The following is a 21,212-nucleotide window of genomic DNA, read 5'->3' as shown; positions in this document are numbered from 1 at the left end:
GTTGGCACGACGTTGACGATGATTTTAAAGACATCTTATAGACCGATATTACGGTATTTATATTAAATTTTATAAAAAAAATTACAAGTATGTATGATCATTTAATTTTGTGTTTAATACTGATAATAACTCTATTGTGTAAACATAAGAAGTGTTTAATGTTAGTCTGAATGATGGTAAGGTGAAAAAGAAAGTGCTTACATATGTTGGTGAGCGTTGGAGAAGCTTTAAGACACAACTCATCCATGATTATATTACTCATCCAATAGCTAAAAGTAAAGAATAGCCTATATACGTGATGTATTCATTTATTTTGGAGGATATGACAAACTTGAAAAGAATATGATTGAAGAAAAAATAAAACAAAGGGAACAAGAGTCAGGTGATTCTATAAGCCTTGATCGCACTCCCTATCCATCATCATGCCATGAGAAATGGAAGAGGGCACGTCAATAAAAGGCATTGAGTTCACATCAGAGGCTACACGCGAAGTGGCTGAAAAGATTGTAAGTAGATTCTTTTTTCAATAATATTATTTATTTTGGTTAAATCAACTTGGTAAAGATGAAATTTTATATGTGTTATAGGATGTATTGGTTGAACAGTCCAAAGTCGGCTTCTTCGTCCCAGAAGATCGTCATGACATCTTGGTTGAAGCGATTGGAATCGAGGAGCATCATGTGCGTGTTCGTAGTCTTGGAAGAGGCATTGGCTTCAATAATTTTTACGGACGATCTCGATCAACTAGAGAAGTACACAGTAAGGAAGAGATTGAATATATATTTTTTGTTAAGTTGGTGGAGGAAAGGGAGAAGTGGAATCAGGAGGAACGTTGGAGGGTGCAGATGGAGGAGCGGGAGAGGGTGTTGCAGGAGGAAACTAAGAGGTTGTTACAGCAGGTGCGAGCGCGGGTCCAGAAGGAGAAAGAGGAGCGAGAAAGGTTGCCTGAGGTGGACCTAAAGAAGGAGGATGAGAGGATATTCGTGAAATGTACGCACGATGTGCTTGAGGTATAAGTATAAGTTTAAAAAATGGTGTTGTATGTTGTTGTTATTATTGTGTGCATTTTAATTTTTGTATTGTATTTCTGTTGTTTATATGATGCATAGACTGAGTTCATTGGGTTTACTCAACCAAACAAATTCAAATCAGTTAGACATTGAAGAGAAAGTAATGGGTGGTACAAGCACAAAAGAAAGTTGTTATGCCCACCAGGACAATATTGAAATCACACCATAACAAATAGATAACATTCAAAGACTAAAAATGATAGTAGAGAGTCTTCCAGATATTTGGGATAATATTCAATTAAGTCATGTTCCATATCAGTATTACGTACTTATTTAGTCTACTATTTAGGAATTTTTGAAGGGGGGTGAATGGCTAGACGTTACCATATTACAATGTGGTGTTTGTAAGTATAATTTTTACGTTTATCATTTCTATTTATATTCATATGTTCTTGTACTTTAACAATAAACATTTGACTCTTGCAGGTACTTGCATAAGTGTGTGTTGAAAGGGATTTAAGAAAGTATTTTTTTCGTAGATCCAAATAACATTAGCCTTCACGATGGTACGGTAGCAAATAATATCAAGGTTTACTTAAAAGACGGGTTGTTAGAAGAGAACAAAGAATGTTATTTGGCCTCATTTTTTCACGCGTAAGTATATATTAATTTATGTTTTCATTTATAAATAAATTTTATACATATTATTAATTATTCTGAACGTTTATGCAGTAATCATTCGCAACTAATTATTATATGCCTGAGGCAAAATATTGTAGTTATGATTTGCTCTATGCACAATCCCCTTAATGGAGTTATGTTAAACGCTTTGTGTGGGTAAGTGGTATTAGTTTTTATTCAAATTTGACTTTTAGTTTTGAATAGTTTTTATGCATGTTTAATTTTTACGGACATGTGGAGAGTGATAGAGGGATACAATGCAATTAAACGTGATTTAATTAGTAAAAAGTCAAGGATCCTTTTCCCAAAAGTAAGTACTCCTTGTGCTTTTTGATATTCTTTTATTTGTGTGTATTAATTAGTAACTATATGAACATTATTTATAGTCGAGAAGACAACCCAACAACTATGCTTGTGGATATTATGTTATAAAACATATGCATGATATTGTCACCGGAGGCATAACAAATGGATGGACCGAGCGTAAGGTATTAGCTTAATCCATATACACGTAATTTATGTATATTTCTTAAGTTAATGTTGTTGTTGTTAGCTTACCATAATTTGATTTTTTTTTTAATTATAGGAGTTTAGCGATAAAACACCATTCTCACAAGAAGATGTAGATGATATCCAATCAATTTGGGTTGGTGTCTTGTTATCTTATCATGAATTTTTAACAACAATAATTTTTATTTTATTATAAGGTGAAAGTGTACATATTGAGGTTTTGACATTTTCATGTTGAATACTCTAACTTTTGTATTATGTGTTGATGACAAAAATGTAAATTTGTATATTTGGTTTTGCCACAATGTAAATTTGTAATTCTGTATAAAAAAGGAATTTCAATTTTGTTATTTGTTTCTGATTTGGTAATATGTGTTAATTTAGTATTCTATAACAATTTTATAGTTTTTGCATGTGCACAAAATGATACAGGTTTGCCAGTAAAATGAGAATCAAAACAAATTTATATAGCAATAAAATTGATTAAGCCCCTCGGTTAAATTCAAAAACTGACGTATAAACATAGCTTATTATCTCGGTTATTGAATAAAATTGAGAGGTATGTTGTGCGCGCTAGTTAGTGTTAAAAATAAAAGTATGATGTTGCTAAGGATTGAGCCATTGACCTTTTATATTTAAACCCCGACTTTATAAAAATCGAGGGGTAAAGTTCTCACTTTTCATGTTACCTCGGCATTGTAACAGAGGTGAAATCCATTTCGCTCTGACATGGCATGTGTTATTTGTAGTAGTGATAGTGTAGCCGGTTACACCTGATGAAAAATTGAAAGATACCTTTAAAAATAATTGAGATGCAAAATCATAGATATCAAAACTTATTTTATGCATTATGATGATTTATTAATCGTGTTACTGAGCATTATGGTAAACATATGATCAAATTGTAACTTGTACTTTAATGAAGGATCAATCTCCCAAGCTCCAAGGATGTTTTGACATTGTTGTTTGAGACATAATTCTTGTTACCATAGAACTTTGAACATGAAACTTTTTCTCATCCTTTGATAATGCACATGAACTAGAGATAGTATAATTGTCTTCATCAAAACACAATGTTGGAGAAACTTGACTTCATAATCTCCCCCTTTTTTATAATGACAACCATTAAAACTTGAAGTGCTTGAAACTCTTAGACCATTTGAAAAGCTCTTAATGTGCTCCATCTAACATTGATCACTTCCCCTTGATCAATAGTGAATTTAAAGTCTTTGTTTCTGCATAAGTTATAGGATACAAGCACACACATACCCCCCCCCCCTCCAATCTAATTTGTCGTTTTTCACATCTTTCAAGAACTCTTTTCATTTGGACAATTTGGAAAGAAAGTGACTCACACTTTTTGCATGTAAAATTTTGTTTTTGTTTTTCAACATAGTTTTATTTTTCAAATTCAAAATCTTTTTCCATGTTGTCAATCTTTTCTTCAAGAGATAAAATTTGTTTCTTTTGTTTTGACACTGTTTTGTACAAAATTTTGCATTCATTGAGTAGTTCATCTATAGCACCTTGAGCATCATTATCATAAAAGGAAAAATCATTATTAACCTCTTCATATTCATCATCAGAATGGTTTGATTCCATCAAAGCAAGATTTTCACATTCTTCACTTTCTGAGTCGGATGATAAACTTACTTCATTGTCTTCCCATGCAATGTAGGCTCTTTTGGATTTTGTCTCCTTTCTACTTTTTGAAGCCACCCTTCTTGGTGAGTTTTGAATAATCCATCTTTATGTGTCATTGCTTTCCACATTCATAGAAAGTGACATTTTATGTTGAAGTGGAAGCATCCTTTTTCCTGAAAAATTTCTTTCTTTTTACATAATTCAAGGATTTTTCATTATTGCCAAATAACTTACCAAGTCTTTTCACAAGGAGCATGACATTTTCATCTTCTTCTGGAGCATCTTATTTTTGTTCTTATCTTATATCAACTTTCAGATAAATGCATTTGGATTTCTTCTCTTTATTCTCATGCTTTTCAAGTCTTCCAAGTTCAAGTTCATGTTCTTGAAGTTTTCCGAACAAGGATACGGACGTCATGGTAGAAAGACCTTTCTTTTCCGATGTTATCTTCACTTTTGGTTGTCATTCCTTGGTTAAAGACCTAAGCACTTTAAGATTAAGATAATTGTTAATAAAAGTCTTACCGAGAGCAATCAAGTGATTGGTCAAGTGTACGAATATCTTTTGCAATGCGAGAATTGATACTTCGGATTGCATTCTAAACAACTCATACTCTTGACTCAAAGTACTCAATCTAGATCTCTTTACTTTAGTGGTTCCTTCATGAGTTTCTACCAATGTATCCCATATTTTCTTTGTTGTTGTACATTGAGAGACACAAAATAATTTATCCATGCTAAGTGCACTTTAAAGTATATTGATTGTTTTCTTGTCGTAAAGGACTTTTTTCTTATCATCTCCATCCCATGAACTTTTAATCTTTGTTGTCCAAACACCGTTGACAACACTTGTAGGAATAAACAGACCATTCTCCATAGCATCTCATACTTCTTATCCTTGTGCTTCTAAGTGAGCCTTCATGTGAATTTTCCAAAAATCAAAGTATTCACCAGAAAACAGTGGAGGTTTATTACTGCTACCACTATCTTTGAAAATATGATTTATGGAAGTCATACTTAATCTTTAGGAACAAGTCACCTATAACCTGCTCTGAAGACAATTGTATGTGTATAGTGCACCTAAGAGAGGGGGGGGGGGGGGGGATTGGGTACTTTGATAGATTTTTTGTTTTCATTAAGTGTTACTTAAATTTTTCTGGTTTGTTGATGTTTAGAAAGTGGTAAATGCATAAAAGTAAATAACACCAGCGATATATCCTGGTTCCCCTCATAATATGAGATTACTACAGTCCCATTATGCAGTAAGAGATTTTAATAAGTATTAGAACCTTGTACAAGTCTATCCTAGCCACTATACACAAGTTATTAACCTAATCAATAAGGAACACTCCCTTATGATTTTACAAAGTAGAAAAAGAGAATAATCCTCCATTTTCACTCTCTTGTTTCTAATAGTCCTAGACAATAAGATATACACAAATCTAGATTTTGTAACATGTTTGAAGTTGTAAGACTTTTATCAATTGCTAGAATTGATCTTATTTTTCAAGTAAGCAATTCACAAGATATTATACACAAAGTACTCGGATGAAATAAGATGAAACTTTTATGATGCAGTGAAATTCAATGCAAAGAGTTTCAATCAAAAGTTTGTAACACAAGACACTTTGTTTGAAAATAAAAAATAAAGCTTGATTTTTAATGAAAGAGGTGAAAAACAAAATCCGATATGACGGGTATTTATATCATCATAACACCTTTCTAAGAAGTATGTAATCATGAAACAGTGCCATGATTGAAAGATGTATTTTGAAATTCGTTAAGATCAGATTTTGAATGAAAAAATGTCATTTCTTCAGTGGTAACCGGTTAACACATAATCGTAACCGGTTTCAGCAGAAGCATTCCTGAAAACTTGATATTTGCGTTTGTGTAACCAGTTAACGATTTTGGTTAACCCGTTACGCCTTATGCGTTTTTGAAAAAAAAAATATAGTTAAAATTACGTTTTGTGTAACCGGTTAACAACATAGTGTAATTGGTTACACCTGATGCAAAAATTGAAAAGTACCTTAAAAAATAATTGAGATGCAAAACCATAGATATCAAAACTTACTTTATGCATTATGTTGATTTGTTAATCATGTTATTGAGCATTATGATAAACATATGATCAAATTGCAACTTGTACCTCAATGAAGGATCAATCTTCCAAGCTCCAAGGATGTTTTGAAATTGTTGCTTGAGACACAATTCTTGTTACCATAGAACTTTGAACATGAAACTTTTTCTCATCCTTTGATAATGCACATGAACTAGAGATAGTATACTTTGTCTTCATCAAAACACAATGTTGGAGAAACTTGACTTCATAGTTTAAAGCTCTCAAAACTTGGTTTAAACCATACAAATCCTCCTTCAATCTATAGAAATTTGATTCTTGGTGTTTTAACAAAACCCGAGGGTTGCTTCACATATACCTCCTTTTCCAACTGTTCGTTCAAAACCGAAGATTTGACGTCCATTCAATAAATGGACCAATTGTGTTTTTTGCAATCCCATCAACCAATCAAATGGCCTCAATTCTTGCTACCGGTGTGAATACTTCCTCAAAGCTTATTCCCTCCTTTTTCAAAAATACCTTAGCTATCAATCTAGATTTGTGCGTCACAATCTCTCCTTTGAGATTTGCTTTAACCTTGTACACCAATCTTACACCTATATTCCCTTTCCCTTGAGGAATGTCAACAAGATTCTAAGTATTGTTCTTCTCAATCAATTCTAGCTCTTTCTTTATATCACAAATCCATTTTGGATCACTCAAATCCTCCTCCATGTTAACGGGTTCGGATTCGGCCATAATTGCAAAATGGACAAAGTCACCATCGTCCTTAAATTTGTTGTCTTGGAATAGATCACAATCTTGGAGTCTTGCAGGGAAACTTCTTTACCTTGTTGATCTTCTCATGTTTTCTTCGTCTCAAGCTTCAACAGAGGTTGTTTCTACATCTTCAAGCACTATAATAACCAATTTTTCACTATTGTAACTGCTTATAACCTATTAGTAACCGGTTACAGGTTGTTGCACTTCTTTTATTCCATTGAAAATGACGTCCATAATGATCACGATTCTCTTGTTTTCTACATCATACAACTTGTAACCATCGGTAGAGTGATACCCTACAAGTATCATCCTCTCCCTTGTCATCAAGCTTCTTTCTAAGTTGATCTGGAACATGTTAATATGCTACTGAACCAAACACTCTCAAGTCACTCATGTTTGGTTTAAATTCTAACCAAGACTCTTTCGGTGTGACGTTTCCAGCTTCTTTACGGGGCATCTTTTCATTAAATAAGTGGTTGTGGAAACGGCTTCTCCCCAAAATTATTTCGGCAAGTTCTTTCCTTTTAGTATACTCCTTACCATGTCCATGAAAAAGAGATTATTCCTCTCAACATTACTATTTTTCTCCGGTGTATAAGGTGTCATTACCTCATGTATAATGCCATATTGATCATAAAACTTCCAAAATCATTTGAGACATATTCGGCTCCACCATCCATTTTTTAGAACTTTGATTTTATGGTCGCTTTTCCTTTCAACCATGGACTTGAACTTCTTAAACACCTATAATACCTCATCTTTTCTCTTAATTAGGTATGTCCATAGTTTTCTACTATGATCATCAATGAATGTGACAAAATATTTATTGCCTCCAATAGAATCAACTTGCATCGGTCCATACACATTCGAATACACCACCTCAAGATGACACTTGGTTATATAACCTGCATCTTTGCTGAATTTCCCATTATGTTGCTTAGCTTGCACACATTTTTCATAAATTTCAGTTGGTATGTTGATCAATGGTAGCCTCGTTGCCATCTTGTTCTTTTGAAAGGCGTTGAGATATCGAAAATTAAGATGCCCAAGCCTATAGTGCCATACCCACTCTTCTCTACTAGTCGTTGTAGCAAGACACATATGTTCAATAACCTTTAATTCAACTTTGAAAGATATATTTGGATCCATATGAAGACATAATCGGACGTTGGAGGAAGAAACCCACAACATCAGACAACACCAACAAGAGGTCAACGCCTCGAAAGAGGTGAAACTGTTAGACCTTTAACCACTCTTAGATGAAACATGGGGGCGTCTATTCCTGAGGGTTTCAAACCTCCTTACTTGGCCAATTTTTATGGACGCATCGATCCCTACGAGCATGTATCTGCCATCACATGCAGATGGCCCTCATAGGAGCGTCTGACTCTCTGAAATGCAAGTTATTATCAGGCACCTTCAGAGATGCCTCCCTCATATGGTACATTGGTCTTCCATATGCTTCTATTAATAACTACCAAGATATAGTAAGAAAGGCGGTACACCAGTTCCTTGTCAGTCACCATAGGAAGATGGCCACCACCAGTCTATTTAACATTCACCAAGGTCCATCAAAATCACTGAAGGACTGCCTCATTCGCTTCAGTGAAGCCATCATCAAGTTCATCCCTCTGAACTAAGAAATGTTTGTGGGGTAGTTCCAAAATGGACCCAAAGTGAGACACTTCAATGAATCTCTCATCCAAAGGTCAACACTCACACCAAATGAAGTAGTTGCCAAAGCGGAGTACTACATCAAACGTGAAGAAAGCAATGCAGAAAGAAGGCTCGCGACATTAATGAGCATGTCTCCGGCGCCGAGAGCGTCCATCCTTCTAGGAAAAACAGTTACACCTCGCCCGTAAAGGACAAGTCCATGTTCAAAAGAGTGGAGAAGGCGACGAAGAGTTTCATGCCTTTGAATACCCACCAAGAACAGATCTGGCGTGAGGTACTCCATCTACACAACATCCCGACACCGCATGCCCCCAAGGCCGAGGTGACACGATTTGAGCCTGGAAGGTGGTGTAAGTTCCATAGGGTCAAAGGACATCATATTGATGACTGCTACAAGCTAAATAAGGAAATAAAGAAGTTGATATAAGAGGGACATCTCAAGAAATATGTAAAGGGTGATTCTTCCAACCAGGAGGAGAAACATAACCAGCATGAGGGGGAAGGTTCCAAAATCCTTGGACCAAACAAAGCCAATGAAGCACCCATGAGAAAAGGGTAGTAAAGCGGCACATCATACCCTCAATACCATAACAGGAGGATTCGTCGGGGCCAGTGAGACCAGCTCCGCCCCCAAAAGATATGATATTCAAGTTCTGAGTGTAGAAAACCTCTCTGAGGTCAAGAGTATAAAAGCGTCAGAAGCCATGAGTGTCTTCTCACAAGAAGATGCGTTTGAAGACCACCCTCACAAAGATGATCCCATGGTCATCATCTTCAAATGAGAAGAATAAGAGATAAAAAGATTTCTAGTAGAATAGGGAAGCTCCACCGATATATTATATTAAGACGCCTTCGAGAGACTACATCTGGATCCCTAAGACTTGAAACCTTTCAAGGGATCATTGGTCGGATTTTTAAGTGAACAAGTGCAAGTGAAAGGGTATCTCACCTTGGGGATCATGTTCGGAGAGCATAACCATGCCAGAGAAATAAAGGTTAAGTATCTAGTCATTGACATCCCCTATTCGAATAATATGATTATTTGGAGACCAACCTTTAACCGACTGGGGTCCACTTTATCTACCTTGTATCTATGCTTGAAATGTCAGTTCCTCAATGGGCAAGTGGGAGTTGTTCGAGGGGACCAGGAGATCGTCAAGAAATGTTACGCAGAAAGCCTCAAGTTAAAGACTATACACTTCTCGAGCGTAAGCGAGAAAAAGGCTAGCAATGGGATAACGCCGCCCAATGACACGAGCGAGAGCAAGGAGCCTTCCCATATAACCTCACGAGACGATGAAGCCTGAAATCAAGGGGAAATGCTCCATTTTTCTCTAGAAGAGTTTATATGGTTATTCTGGTTTTGTTATTCATTTATGTAGTTGTCCTTTCTTTTGTTATTTATTTACCTAGTTGACATTTTTCATAGGCGAGTATTAAAACTCTGCAGATTGTAAGAACAGGTTGTTTGAGGAGGTGCACTCTTTTCTCTCTGCGCTTTATAGGGAGCGGGTGTTTTTAATGAGGCATCTCATCCTTATTTATTTATATATATTCTCTATGTCCTATCTTTGTATAAAATGCAGGCTCACGATAAAGCCTCTCAATAGAGGCAGTTATACATGTCGGATCCCTCAAGGTGGGATCCTTTCCGCCCTTAGAGGAAATTGTATACGCTGGATCCACCAAGTTGGGATCCTTTCCACCCATAGAGGAAATTGTATATGTGGAATCCCTCAAGGTGGGATCCTTGCCTCCCATAGAAGCAATTACATATTCTGGATTCCCAAAATGGGATCCTTACCGCCCATTGAGGCAATTACATATGTTGGATCCCCAAGGTGGGATCTTTTCCTCCCATAGAGGAAATTACATGCAGTTTGGAATTGATTAAGAAATGCTTCTAATAAATTAGGAAATCTAACTCATTACCTAATTGGTTAACGCTTTAGTCAAATATATTAAAGCACAGAGAAAAGGTCTTCCAATCAATTAGAACATTCATTAATCAATTAAAGTATATAGTTGTTTTAGGGTTTACTTTTCTGAATTAGGGTTGTCGTTTTAACGTAGTTTAATTGATTAAAAAAAGCATGTTTTAATTAATTGACTCTTTGATTTGACTCATGAATTATTTCCTTTTTTAGTAAAATATTTTCCTATATAAAGGGGGAATTTCCTCATTTCATTACACTTCTGATTTTTGAATAGAAATCTTTCTACTAGTCTTTTATTCTCTTTCTTTCTAATTTTTTTCACTAGAGTTATCGTAGAGATGAAAGAGTGAAATAGTAAAGGATTCGAAGGTTGCAAGGCAAACTTGAAAAAATCTTGGGTGAAGGTTTTTGAGTTAAGCCTCTTTAAAAAGCCTTGTTTGTTATTAGAAGGTTTGTAGATCGATCTTGTACAAAACTTCAAGTTGTAGTTGAAGGTTGTTTGATATAATATTGTAAAAACTCAAAGTTGGTTTTAGTGAAAATCTCAAGAGAAAACTTTTGAAGATGGAAGTAGGTCATGTGATTAGGCCGAACTTGTATAAATCCATAATGCAATTTATCCATCTCTTCTCTCTTTATTTTCCGTTGTTTATTTTTTCTGTTGTGTATCTCTCTTATTCTTCATCTTCTTTCTATCTTTGTGTTGCTATATATATGTTTGTTTATCTATATTAGTTTTAAAAAAATCATAAATCAAACTTTTTATATATTATTTTCGAATTTCGAATATCATAATTCACCTCACAATATAATATTCGAAATTTTGTTTTAAAAAATTAGTTCTCTAAAACTCAACTTCGCCGAACAAATCTTGTTAACTATCTTGTCTTTAAACATTATTATATGTACGAGCGTCCAAATGGGCACTTGTGTCCGCTTTTTTTTAATTTAAACACGCGTTAAAATATAAACAAGTATTTTTTATTTAATTTTAATTATTTGTGTAATAAATTTTGTTATATGCACTCTCATATTTATCTATCCGATTTTTTTTAGTGTGCATGTAACAACAACAACTAAGCCTTATCCTATTAAGTGGGGCCGGCTATATGGATCAACTTTTGTCATAATGTTCGACCATGCTTCTTTCCAAATCATTAATCTCGATATATTTCTTAATAACTTCTCTTATAATCTTTATAGGACTTCCCCTTCCTCTAATTGTTTGTCTTCTCTCCATCTGATCTATCATTCTTACTACATAATCTATCGATCTTCTCTTTACATGTCAAACCACGAAAGTCTATTTTCCACCATCTTCTCCATTATAGACGTTACCCCAACACTCTCTCTAATTTTTCATTTCTAATTTTATCCTATTGAGTCTTACCACACATTCACTGCAACATCGTCATCTATGTTATACTTTATTCTCGTGTTGATTCTTAACCGCATAATATTCGGTGTCGTACAAAATCGCAGGTCTTAGCGCAGTCCGATACAACTTTCTCTTCAACTTGAGCGGTACATTTCCATCAAATAAAACACTTGGTGCCCTTGTATATTTCAACCACCCAACTTGAATTCGATGGTTTACACCCCTTTTATTTCTCCATTACTTTGTATTACGCATCAAAGATATTTAAACTGTTTGACTTGAGGAATAATATGGTCTTCAACTTTTACCTCTTGGTTAGAAACACTTCTTCTCTAGTTGAACTTACATTACATATACTATGTCTTACTCCTGCTTATGCGGAAACCATTTATTTCTAAAACTCCTCTCTAAGTTTCCAACCACTCATTTAAATCTTCATTCAACTCTCCAAGGACTATATCATCTTAAAAAAAAAACATGCATATCGGTGCTAACTCTTGAATGTGTTTCATAAGTTATGGTAAAAAGGTAAGAATTTAGGATTCTTGATGTAAATCAATTGTAATAGGAAAATCGTCTATCTCTTCATCCTGTGTCCACGCACTAGTCGATATCCTTTCATATATATCTTAGATAGCTCAAATATATGCAATCCTAATTTTTTTTTCTATGACTATCTCTTAATTTTGATTTTAAGTTAAATTATTTGTCAAAAAATTATTCGTCAAAAAATTATTTGTCAAACTATCTCTCTCTATATCTCTATCTTAAATGCATGTGCCCGTTTTGATGCTAGTGTGACATAGAGTAAAGTTCACCTAACTTAATTTTTTCACTAGTAACACATCATAGATAAGATAAACTAAATCTCACCAAAAAAAAATATTATTCTCCTTTATTTATTTATTTTTACTAATTTAGATGAATTGTTCAACTAGATAATTTAATTTGAAATTGAGGGAGTATTGCTTATCCTAAAGGTAATTTAATTTGAAAAAAAAAAAAGTCATAAGCTAGTAAATAAAAATTACAAGCTACAGGCTAAAAATCAAGCTCTTGCTATAAAAAGGAGTGTTGGTAAAATGGCACAAAAGTGATAAAAAAAACTACGAGTCCTACAGAGTACGGGTTCCCTTTTGTTTCCTACATTCTCTTCAATGTGTATTACTCACTTTTCACATTGGCTTTCTACTGTTATGTACTCTTACTTGTATTGCCAATTTGCCACAGTGGAGTTTCTTTTGACAAAAACAGGTCCTGTGATGCTATGTTATTATTAAATGATCAACATTTTGAAATGAAACATGACAGTAAAAATTCACTTGCATGGGCCCTTTTCTGAAAAAAAAATCAAATAATATGAACAATTTTTTTAATTATTAAATCAGAAATCTAGAAGAATAAAAACTCAACAAAGAACTATTTAATGCTCTTTCATAAGCTGGAAAAAAATTAAAGAGAACATAATTCCTTATTAAAAGTTATTACTCACAAAAAACTACACTGCACATGACTTTATGGAAACCATAATTATGTGTCTTATTTTTCCTTCTTGAAACAAAATTGATGTTCTTGCTGTTTGGATGGGCAATTGTTTATCTAACCGTAGAGCGAGCTGATCGGCTATCAGGATTCGTAGGATACCCCTTAAACATGGCCTCCAAACTCCAGATGCATGAAGGAGTCAAAGCCTATATATCATGTAAGGAAATGCATAACCATTAAAATCAAGAGAAAAACAAACCCTTCTCATAATGTAAAATTATCCTCATTAAAGTATGTAGATTAGGTCCTTTCTAAATGATGAACAGATCATGGACTGTTACACAGAAGAAATAACAATGGAATAGAACAGTCAAGCCCATACAGGTGGTGATGGAAATTTAGAAAGAAAAAAAATGAAGTTTTTCATACCTTCCAACGCCTCTTTTGAGCAAGATGATGGTTGATATTATCCAACCTCTCTATTATTTTGTTAAATGTTGGTCTTCTGTAGGGTTCTTCATCCCAACATTCCTCAATTAGCCTATGAAAAGAAAAGAAAATTTCATGAATGTTGAAAACTTTATTCTTTTAACCAATTTAACATAAAATTCAATTGAATACGCAGCCAATAAAACATATTTAAGCTACTTACTCTTTTAATCCATTAGCATAACGCTTTGGTGATGCCCTAAACGGTGGCCGCTCACTATCCACATATGCTTTAGGAACTTCATTTTCTGGCTTTCTATAAAATGGTGGACAACCTTCAATCATCTAGAGTAGCAAAAAAGCAATATGTTGCGGTCAATATTTTTTCCAGTATCTCTATGAATAACAACCTACTGATGGTTGTCAACCTGTATATTCTATTCTATGTATCTACATTAAAAGTGGGCTCCAATCATTCCACAAATAAAATTATCCTAACACAAACAGTATCAGCAAAAGTGTTAACATGAACACCGTCTTCACATTAGAAAAATTAGAAACAACAAAAGAACCAGGCAAACATTGATCCAACAACAAAATTATTATGAATATATAAATATGTATATTTTTATAATTGAATCTTTAGGATGAACTGATGGGTGAGGTGTGACCAAAAAAATGATGGGAGGGCATAGCTCATAAGTCAAGAGTACTCAAACTCTCTATAACCTCACGTTGACGCTACATATATTCTTGATAAGTGAAACAGGTCCTACGTATAAAAGACCAGGGTCGTCTTAAGTTTTCGGAGACCCTATGTAGGTTTACAATGGTTTAACTGTGGAAAAACAAATATGGGCCCTATTTTGTTATGCTTTAATCATAACAAATTTTTTGTGAGGCCCTTTTCAAACACAGTGAAAAATTTTGAGCCTTGTGTGGTAGTCTGTCTTGTACGCGCTCAAAGACGGTTTGTAAAAGCCGCTATTAAAGATCTTGAATTCAGTTTGGGTGACAATATTGAAGGGATGTGAATGCAGAAAGCAACACACAATACGCCACCCAACACATCCTTTTCAGGAAAGCAACACACAATACACCACCCAACACATTCCTTTTCCTGAACATGGGAACTTTCTTACTTAAATAATACAAATGTGTGAAGGGGAAATGACTTGGCCATTTAATCTCACATGAATGGACAAGCTATAAGATACTCAAATATCACATCAACACTTAAAAATGATACATTATTTTGAAATCGTTAAAAATGAATTCTTTTAATGCTTAAAATATAAATCACAGAAAGGAAAATGAAATTGTGCAAATTCACTGTTAAGAAAAAGAGTAAATACAATTAATAGCTAATATGGGATATTCTAATTCCACGCTTCAGTGGATTAAATAACAAGAGACTGAATTCACTTGAATATAGAAATATGGAATACTCTATTTCCATCCTTCAGAAGAGTAGATGCAATTAACTGCTTCCTAAAGGTTTTTGTGTCAAGCTAAAAAGGAATCATGAATGCTGTGGAATATTGAATTATCTTGTATTATGATTTTGTCAAATACCACAATAATCTTCATCTGAACCATGGATTCATCAAACAATTTTTCTATTTTTATTTTATTTTATTTGAAAGGTTTAGAAGTTTAGAAGTTTATAAGTTTTATTTTATCTGAACCATGAATTAGCATGAATTATGGTTTATGAGTTTTATATCAAAGACCAGAGAAGAAACGACCACTTAGATATTATAGGTAAATAATCAGCCTGGAAGTGATTAGAAAGTTCTGGAATATCAAAATATGCATACATATGTGAGCGTAATAGTTTAGGTTTTTACCTCTTGTAATATCAAAGCAAAAGAAAACACATCCACTTTGGTGTCATATTCCTCATTTCTGTAAACCTCAGGTGCAACATACCGCCCTGTTATACATTTGAATTTGAACTAATTCATCAATAAGAACTACACCTAAACAAAACTAAGTACAAACAACATAATCAAAATTACGCAAATTATATGCATAAGAAATAAGAAAATTTGGAATTAATTGATGAATCTAAATTAGAAAAATGAAGCCAGATGACAAACTGTCTTTAGTAGTTGCTAGGTTAAAACATGTCTTTTCTTCTATCTTTTGTAGAATGTGCAATAATCTCACAGATAACAGTTTCGTGGAAGAATGGTTTGCAATATTGCTTTTTTGCAGAATAACATGACCAACTATGAATGTTACAAGACTACACAAAGCAAGAAAAGAAAACTTACATGATGTATCCTGGCATGTCACAGGTTTGTCTTCTTTGACTGTTTTTGTGATTTTGAGTGACTTGCTAACTCCAAAGTCTGCAACTTTCAGATGCCCAGAATCATCCCGGAGAATATTTCTGTTATCTTACTCATTTACAACGAAGAAACTTTAAACAGTTTCAATCATCCAAAGTTGGATGAATGATGCACGCTGCTAATAATCCATGATATTTCGTATGCATGAAGAATATTTAAATCAATTAGATGAGGCAAGAGAGAAAAAACATACGAAGGCTCAAGATCTCGGTGTATTATGGGATCAGGTTTATGTTCATGCAAATAGTTCATGCCCCTGCAAAATATACATCGAAATATTTCATATATAACAGATATCAATTTCAACTTGTATATCGTAATAGAAAGGCTAATTTTGTTTAATAGTCAACTCATTAGAAATAAAATAACTAGGGAACTTGTTTCTTCCCCAATTTAAAATATGAAAGCTCCTGACTGACCTAGCAATATCAAGTGCAAACTTCACAACAGTAGATGATTTTAATCCACCTTTCCGCTTTAAGTAGGCACGAAGATCCCCCTAGGTGATAATCCATTTCAAATTGTTAGAAATTACATTTGTGAAAGATAGAAGTATAGCTAACCAGATAAAACAATTTGACATCTAGTCCAATTTTGGGCAGATATTTCAAGAAACTACTAGGCAACAAGCATCTGTCCTATCATCAATACTTAAAATCCTTGATTACAGATGGGTGTGACTTGATAGAACATGGCCACCTTTGGTTGACCCATGCAAACAACTACAGCATCTCAACAATTATTCTAAGTCCAAGGAAAAATTCTGATATTAAGTTTTTAATTTAACATGATCTCCTACCCAGTGCTGGATTTCTAGTTATCTTATTGAAATAAAAGTTCTCACTATCTCTAAAGACTATATGCAGGCAGTAATGAATTCTGATCATATTTTATTCTGCAGACAACATTCTTCTCAACGGTATCAACTAAAATCAACTAACCACCATGACGTGTTCATCAATACCATGAGCAACTACAAAAGATCATCAAAATCTTCTGTATACTCAGTGTAACATCATTACTAACCTGGGGTAGATATTCTGTGACAATCATCATTGGAGAGCTTTGTGTCACGGCACCCAAAAATTGGACAACATTTGGATGCCTTGCTTTCTGAAGTAATGTAAGCTCGTCGTGAAATGCCTTTCTGAGACACACGGGAATCGAATAATCCAATTAATATGAATAAAAAACAGATTGTAGAATTACTAATTAGATCAACTCACACTTTATCCTCGTCGGTGAATACTTCCTCCCCAAGAGTTTTAACAGCTACTTGAATTCCACCCCATAATGCACTCCGGAAAGTTCCCTAAAATATCCGATATAAAATATGAAATGCAAAATGAGCAAGGGTGAAAGACAGATAGTAACTTGCAATAACATATTAGGAAGTAGAACAAAAGAAGAAATTAAGGAATAAAACAACAAATTGAAAAGCGGTTAATAAGGGAACTTAAAAGTATACCTTTGTTATGCAAACACTATTTGTAAAATCAAGTTCAGATGAATCAATCTCATATTCAGGGACTTCACGGGCATTCTGGACATGCATAGGAGCCTCCTACAAACAGTGAGAGAAGAGTTAGCAATGTGATGTCACAAATTACAATTGTTGTCGAATAGCTCAAGTTGTTATGACACTCAGACAAAAGGGCTCTTGCATGGCCAATAAATCGCCCAATTACCTGACACTGTACCCAAATTCAAATTTTTTAGAAAAACAGGAACACCGAGAAAGATTTGGATATGCCTATTGCTTATTAAAGCTTATAGATGCTGATAGACAAGTTGTGAAAGAGACTTCTGAAAAATTGACAAACAGAAGCTAATTTCAACTTATATAACATGTTGGCCTTTGAAAATCCAAGTTTATGCAATATTCTTGTGAGAAGAGTGCTAGCAACACACAGTCTCTCATTGGTTGAAATTCAAAATAGCTCAGTTAAAGAAATAGAATAGTCAAAGTCAAAACGTAATTACCAATTACCATATTGAATTATAGAAACGTGAGGTTGAAGACGAAGTTCAAAGAGAATTCTAGAGTATTTGATGAACCGATGAAAAAAACTTGTATATAGATTATAGCTCTAGCTATTTATGTGGTAGTGTGCTAACTGAATTAAGTTTAGTTAGTTACACTAGGTGCTGATTCAAAACAACAACTAAATCTACACAGAAATGAAACTGAATGAAACTAATTACACTTTGACTTTGACTATTTTATTTATCTAATAAGTTCTACTATCTTGAAATCAGATCCCACAAATTTACGTGGGTCCCACACGAATTTGGCAGGACTAATGTAAACTGAACGGTGTGTATTGCAAATAGGACCCAAGAGAGTTTTGTTTGTGTGAATTGATATCTCTGGGCGCAATTGCAGAGATTAATTATTTGAACTAAGAGGACCACAATGGACGTGTATTGCAAATAGGACCCTAGAGAGTTTTGTATGTGTGAACTGATATCTCTGTGTGCAACTGCAAAGATTAATTATTTGAATGAGTGAACCACAATGAACATCTATTGCAAATAGGACCCAAGAGAGAGTTTTGTTTGTGTGAATTGGTCGTAACAGCGCAGACAAATTATTTGAACTTAGAGAACCACAATGGACAGAAAAACTAAACTGGGAGAGATCTTTGTCATCTCATTTTTCCATTGCTATGGTCTTAAAGTTTACTACTATAAAAAGTTCAAATGTTAAAAGCATAAGATGATAGGTAGCAATGTTTGAATAAACAACTTAAGGAAGAGCTTATGGTATAAGTGCTTATATATCATATCTATAATAAAATGCAAACACTCTCACAGCTCAGAAAGCCAATACTCAATTAAAATGAAGATACAAACCGGGGGTTTTGCACCATGATGCTCCAAAAGTTTGACAACATCATGATTTTTGTAGTACAACGCATCTGCAAGAGGCTGTTAAACAAACAAACAAACCAGTAATCAATTAGCATCACCAATACGATACAATAACACTGACACCAAAAAGTAAGAATATAAGCAAAAACGATTGCATTGCATTGCATTACAGTGCTGCACCAACGATCTTGGGGATCAACTTCAGCACCTCTTTGAATCAACAACCGAACGACGTCGGTTCGGCCTTGACATGCGGCGATATGGAGAGCGGAGCGGCCGTCGATGTCTCTGAAATTGACGTCACAGCCGTCGTCTAAAAGCTCATTGATTGCTTCCAAGTCACCTTCGTTGGCCAAATACATCAATCGAACCGTCGGATTCAACGCTACCGATTCCGGGAAGTCGACGTCGACGGCGCCGGAGTCCTCACGCTCCGGTGCCCGAGAGGATTGTCTGACTAGAGAGAAGCGAGACTGAGGCTTATTGGAATTCATCGAAAACGCACAGAATAAGAGATACCTGATTTCGGTGAAGTGTGTTTGGATTTTACTATTACTACTAATAATAAAAATAATAAATTTTTAAAACAAATAAAAAATAAATTTTACTATTTATGATATAATTTAATGTTATTGCTTTATTAAAAAAAATTATTTTAATATCAGCTATTTACAGCTATTTATGAAATCAATTTTAAAATTAAATATTGACAATTATATGTCATAAAAAGAATATGCTTTATAGTCAAACTTTTTTCTGAGGCAAATTTATTTTTAATAACCTTTTTTCTAATTTAATTTTAAAAAATAATTATTTTAATTATTTAATTTAATTGAATATATTTTTGTACGAATCTTTTTTTTAACTTTTACAACATAATTATATTTCAATTTAATGTTTTATATATCATTATGAATTACAATTTAAGTATTACTAAAAGTGATTATGTATATATATATATATATAATTTTCTTAAATAATTTGAAATTCATGCTATAAAATTTAAAATTCTAAAACTGAAATATTAAATAAAAAAGTATAAAAAATTCAAAAAATATAATTTTATTTAAATTATAAATAGCATAAAAGTTTAATTAAAATTTTGATCATGTAATTTTACCTCTTCATATTTTAAATTTAAATAATTTTAATCTCTCATACTTTTGCGTTTAAAATTAGCTATATTTTCATTTATTAAATGAGAGTTTTTTTTATAAAAATGATAAATCATTCTATATAAATTTATTTTAGAATTTTATAAATAAAAATATACGTTAAAAAATAAATATATATTCAATTTTTAATAGAAAAAATATAAGAGGGTCAAAACTGTTTAAATTTAAAATAAAGAAGATTAATTTTATAAATTGGATAAAATATAAAAATCAAAACAATAATTTAGCTAATATAAAATTAAAAATTAATTTAAAAAAGAAGAAATAATATTTTAATTTTTGTCAAAATTAAAAATATGTAATATTAAATAATTAAACTCACGTCTAAGCACGTCTATGTAATCTTTAACCAATCAAATCAAAACAATTATAAACTTTAATTAATCAAAATAACCGTTTGATTATAATTGTATGCCATATAATTAAGTATATGTAATACAAAAATTAAACATACCTCTAAGTGACTCTATCAAATCTTTAAAGGATCAAAACAACTACATATTTTAGAATTTATTTTTAAATGAGGTTCGTAAAATGATGAGATCTTTTTATGACAAAAAAAATCAAAGTTTTATATTAAGTGCATTAACGTGTTTAAATATTTTTAACGTTAATATTTTTTGATTGATTGAATGAAATAAAGAATTAAAAGAATAGCAAAAAGATTTTGATTTATTTATCGAAGTAAAAGCATGAGATAAGAATAAAGAGAGATAAGAGTATATTTTGTTGGAAATTAAAATTTCATAGGTGGAATAGATATGAATTGGATTCTAGTTCGATGTTGTCGTGTGTGTATATATATATATATATATATATATATATATATATATATATATATATATATATATATATATATATATATATATATATATATATATATATATATATATATATATATATATATATATATATATATATATATATATATATATATATATACCGACTCTTGGTTTCTCTTCTTCTTAAATAGTTTTTTTTTGGATACTACAAAATATAAATTTATATTATTTTCATGTAGAGGGGAATATATATATATATATATATATATATATATATATATATATATATATATATATATATATATATATATATATATATATATATATATACCGACTCTTGGTTTCTCTTCTTCTTAAATAGTTTTTTTTGGATACTACAAAATATAAATTTATATTATTTTCATGTAGAGGGGAATAGTGATCCCATA

General features: G+C 32.8%; 1 protein-coding gene across 1 annotated transcript; it reads right to left on the bottom strand.

Moving 5' to 3' along the window:
• Positions 1-13,090: 13,090 nt before the first annotated feature.
• LOC127117735 (integrin-linked protein kinase 1) lies at positions 13,091-19,351 on the bottom strand. The gene is made up of 12 exons (XM_051047841.1): positions 18,998-19,351; positions 18,810-18,884; positions 17,422-17,517; positions 17,180-17,265; positions 16,980-17,100; positions 16,373-16,452; positions 16,147-16,209; positions 15,876-15,994; positions 15,447-15,532; positions 13,820-13,941; positions 13,597-13,708; positions 13,091-13,373 (listed from the first exon to the last, which is right to left on the bottom strand). The coding sequence occupies exons 1-12, from the start codon at positions 19,319-19,321 to the stop codon at positions 13,278-13,280; spliced, it is 1,380 nt and encodes a 459-aa protein (XP_050903798.1). The 5' UTR covers positions 19,322-19,351; the 3' UTR covers positions 13,091-13,277.
• Between the last annotated feature and the right edge of the window lie 1,861 nt (positions 19,352-21,212).

Source organism: Lathyrus oleraceus, chromosome 2 (assembly GCF_024323335.1).
Source record: "Lathyrus oleraceus cultivar Zhongwan6 chromosome 2, CAAS_Psat_ZW6_1.0, whole genome shotgun sequence".
NCBI lineage: Eukaryota > Viridiplantae > Streptophyta > Magnoliopsida > Fabales > Fabaceae > Lathyrus > Lathyrus oleraceus.
The sequence above is the reverse complement of the archived record's forward strand: the minus strand, read 5'-3'. Positions and strand labels throughout refer to the sequence as shown.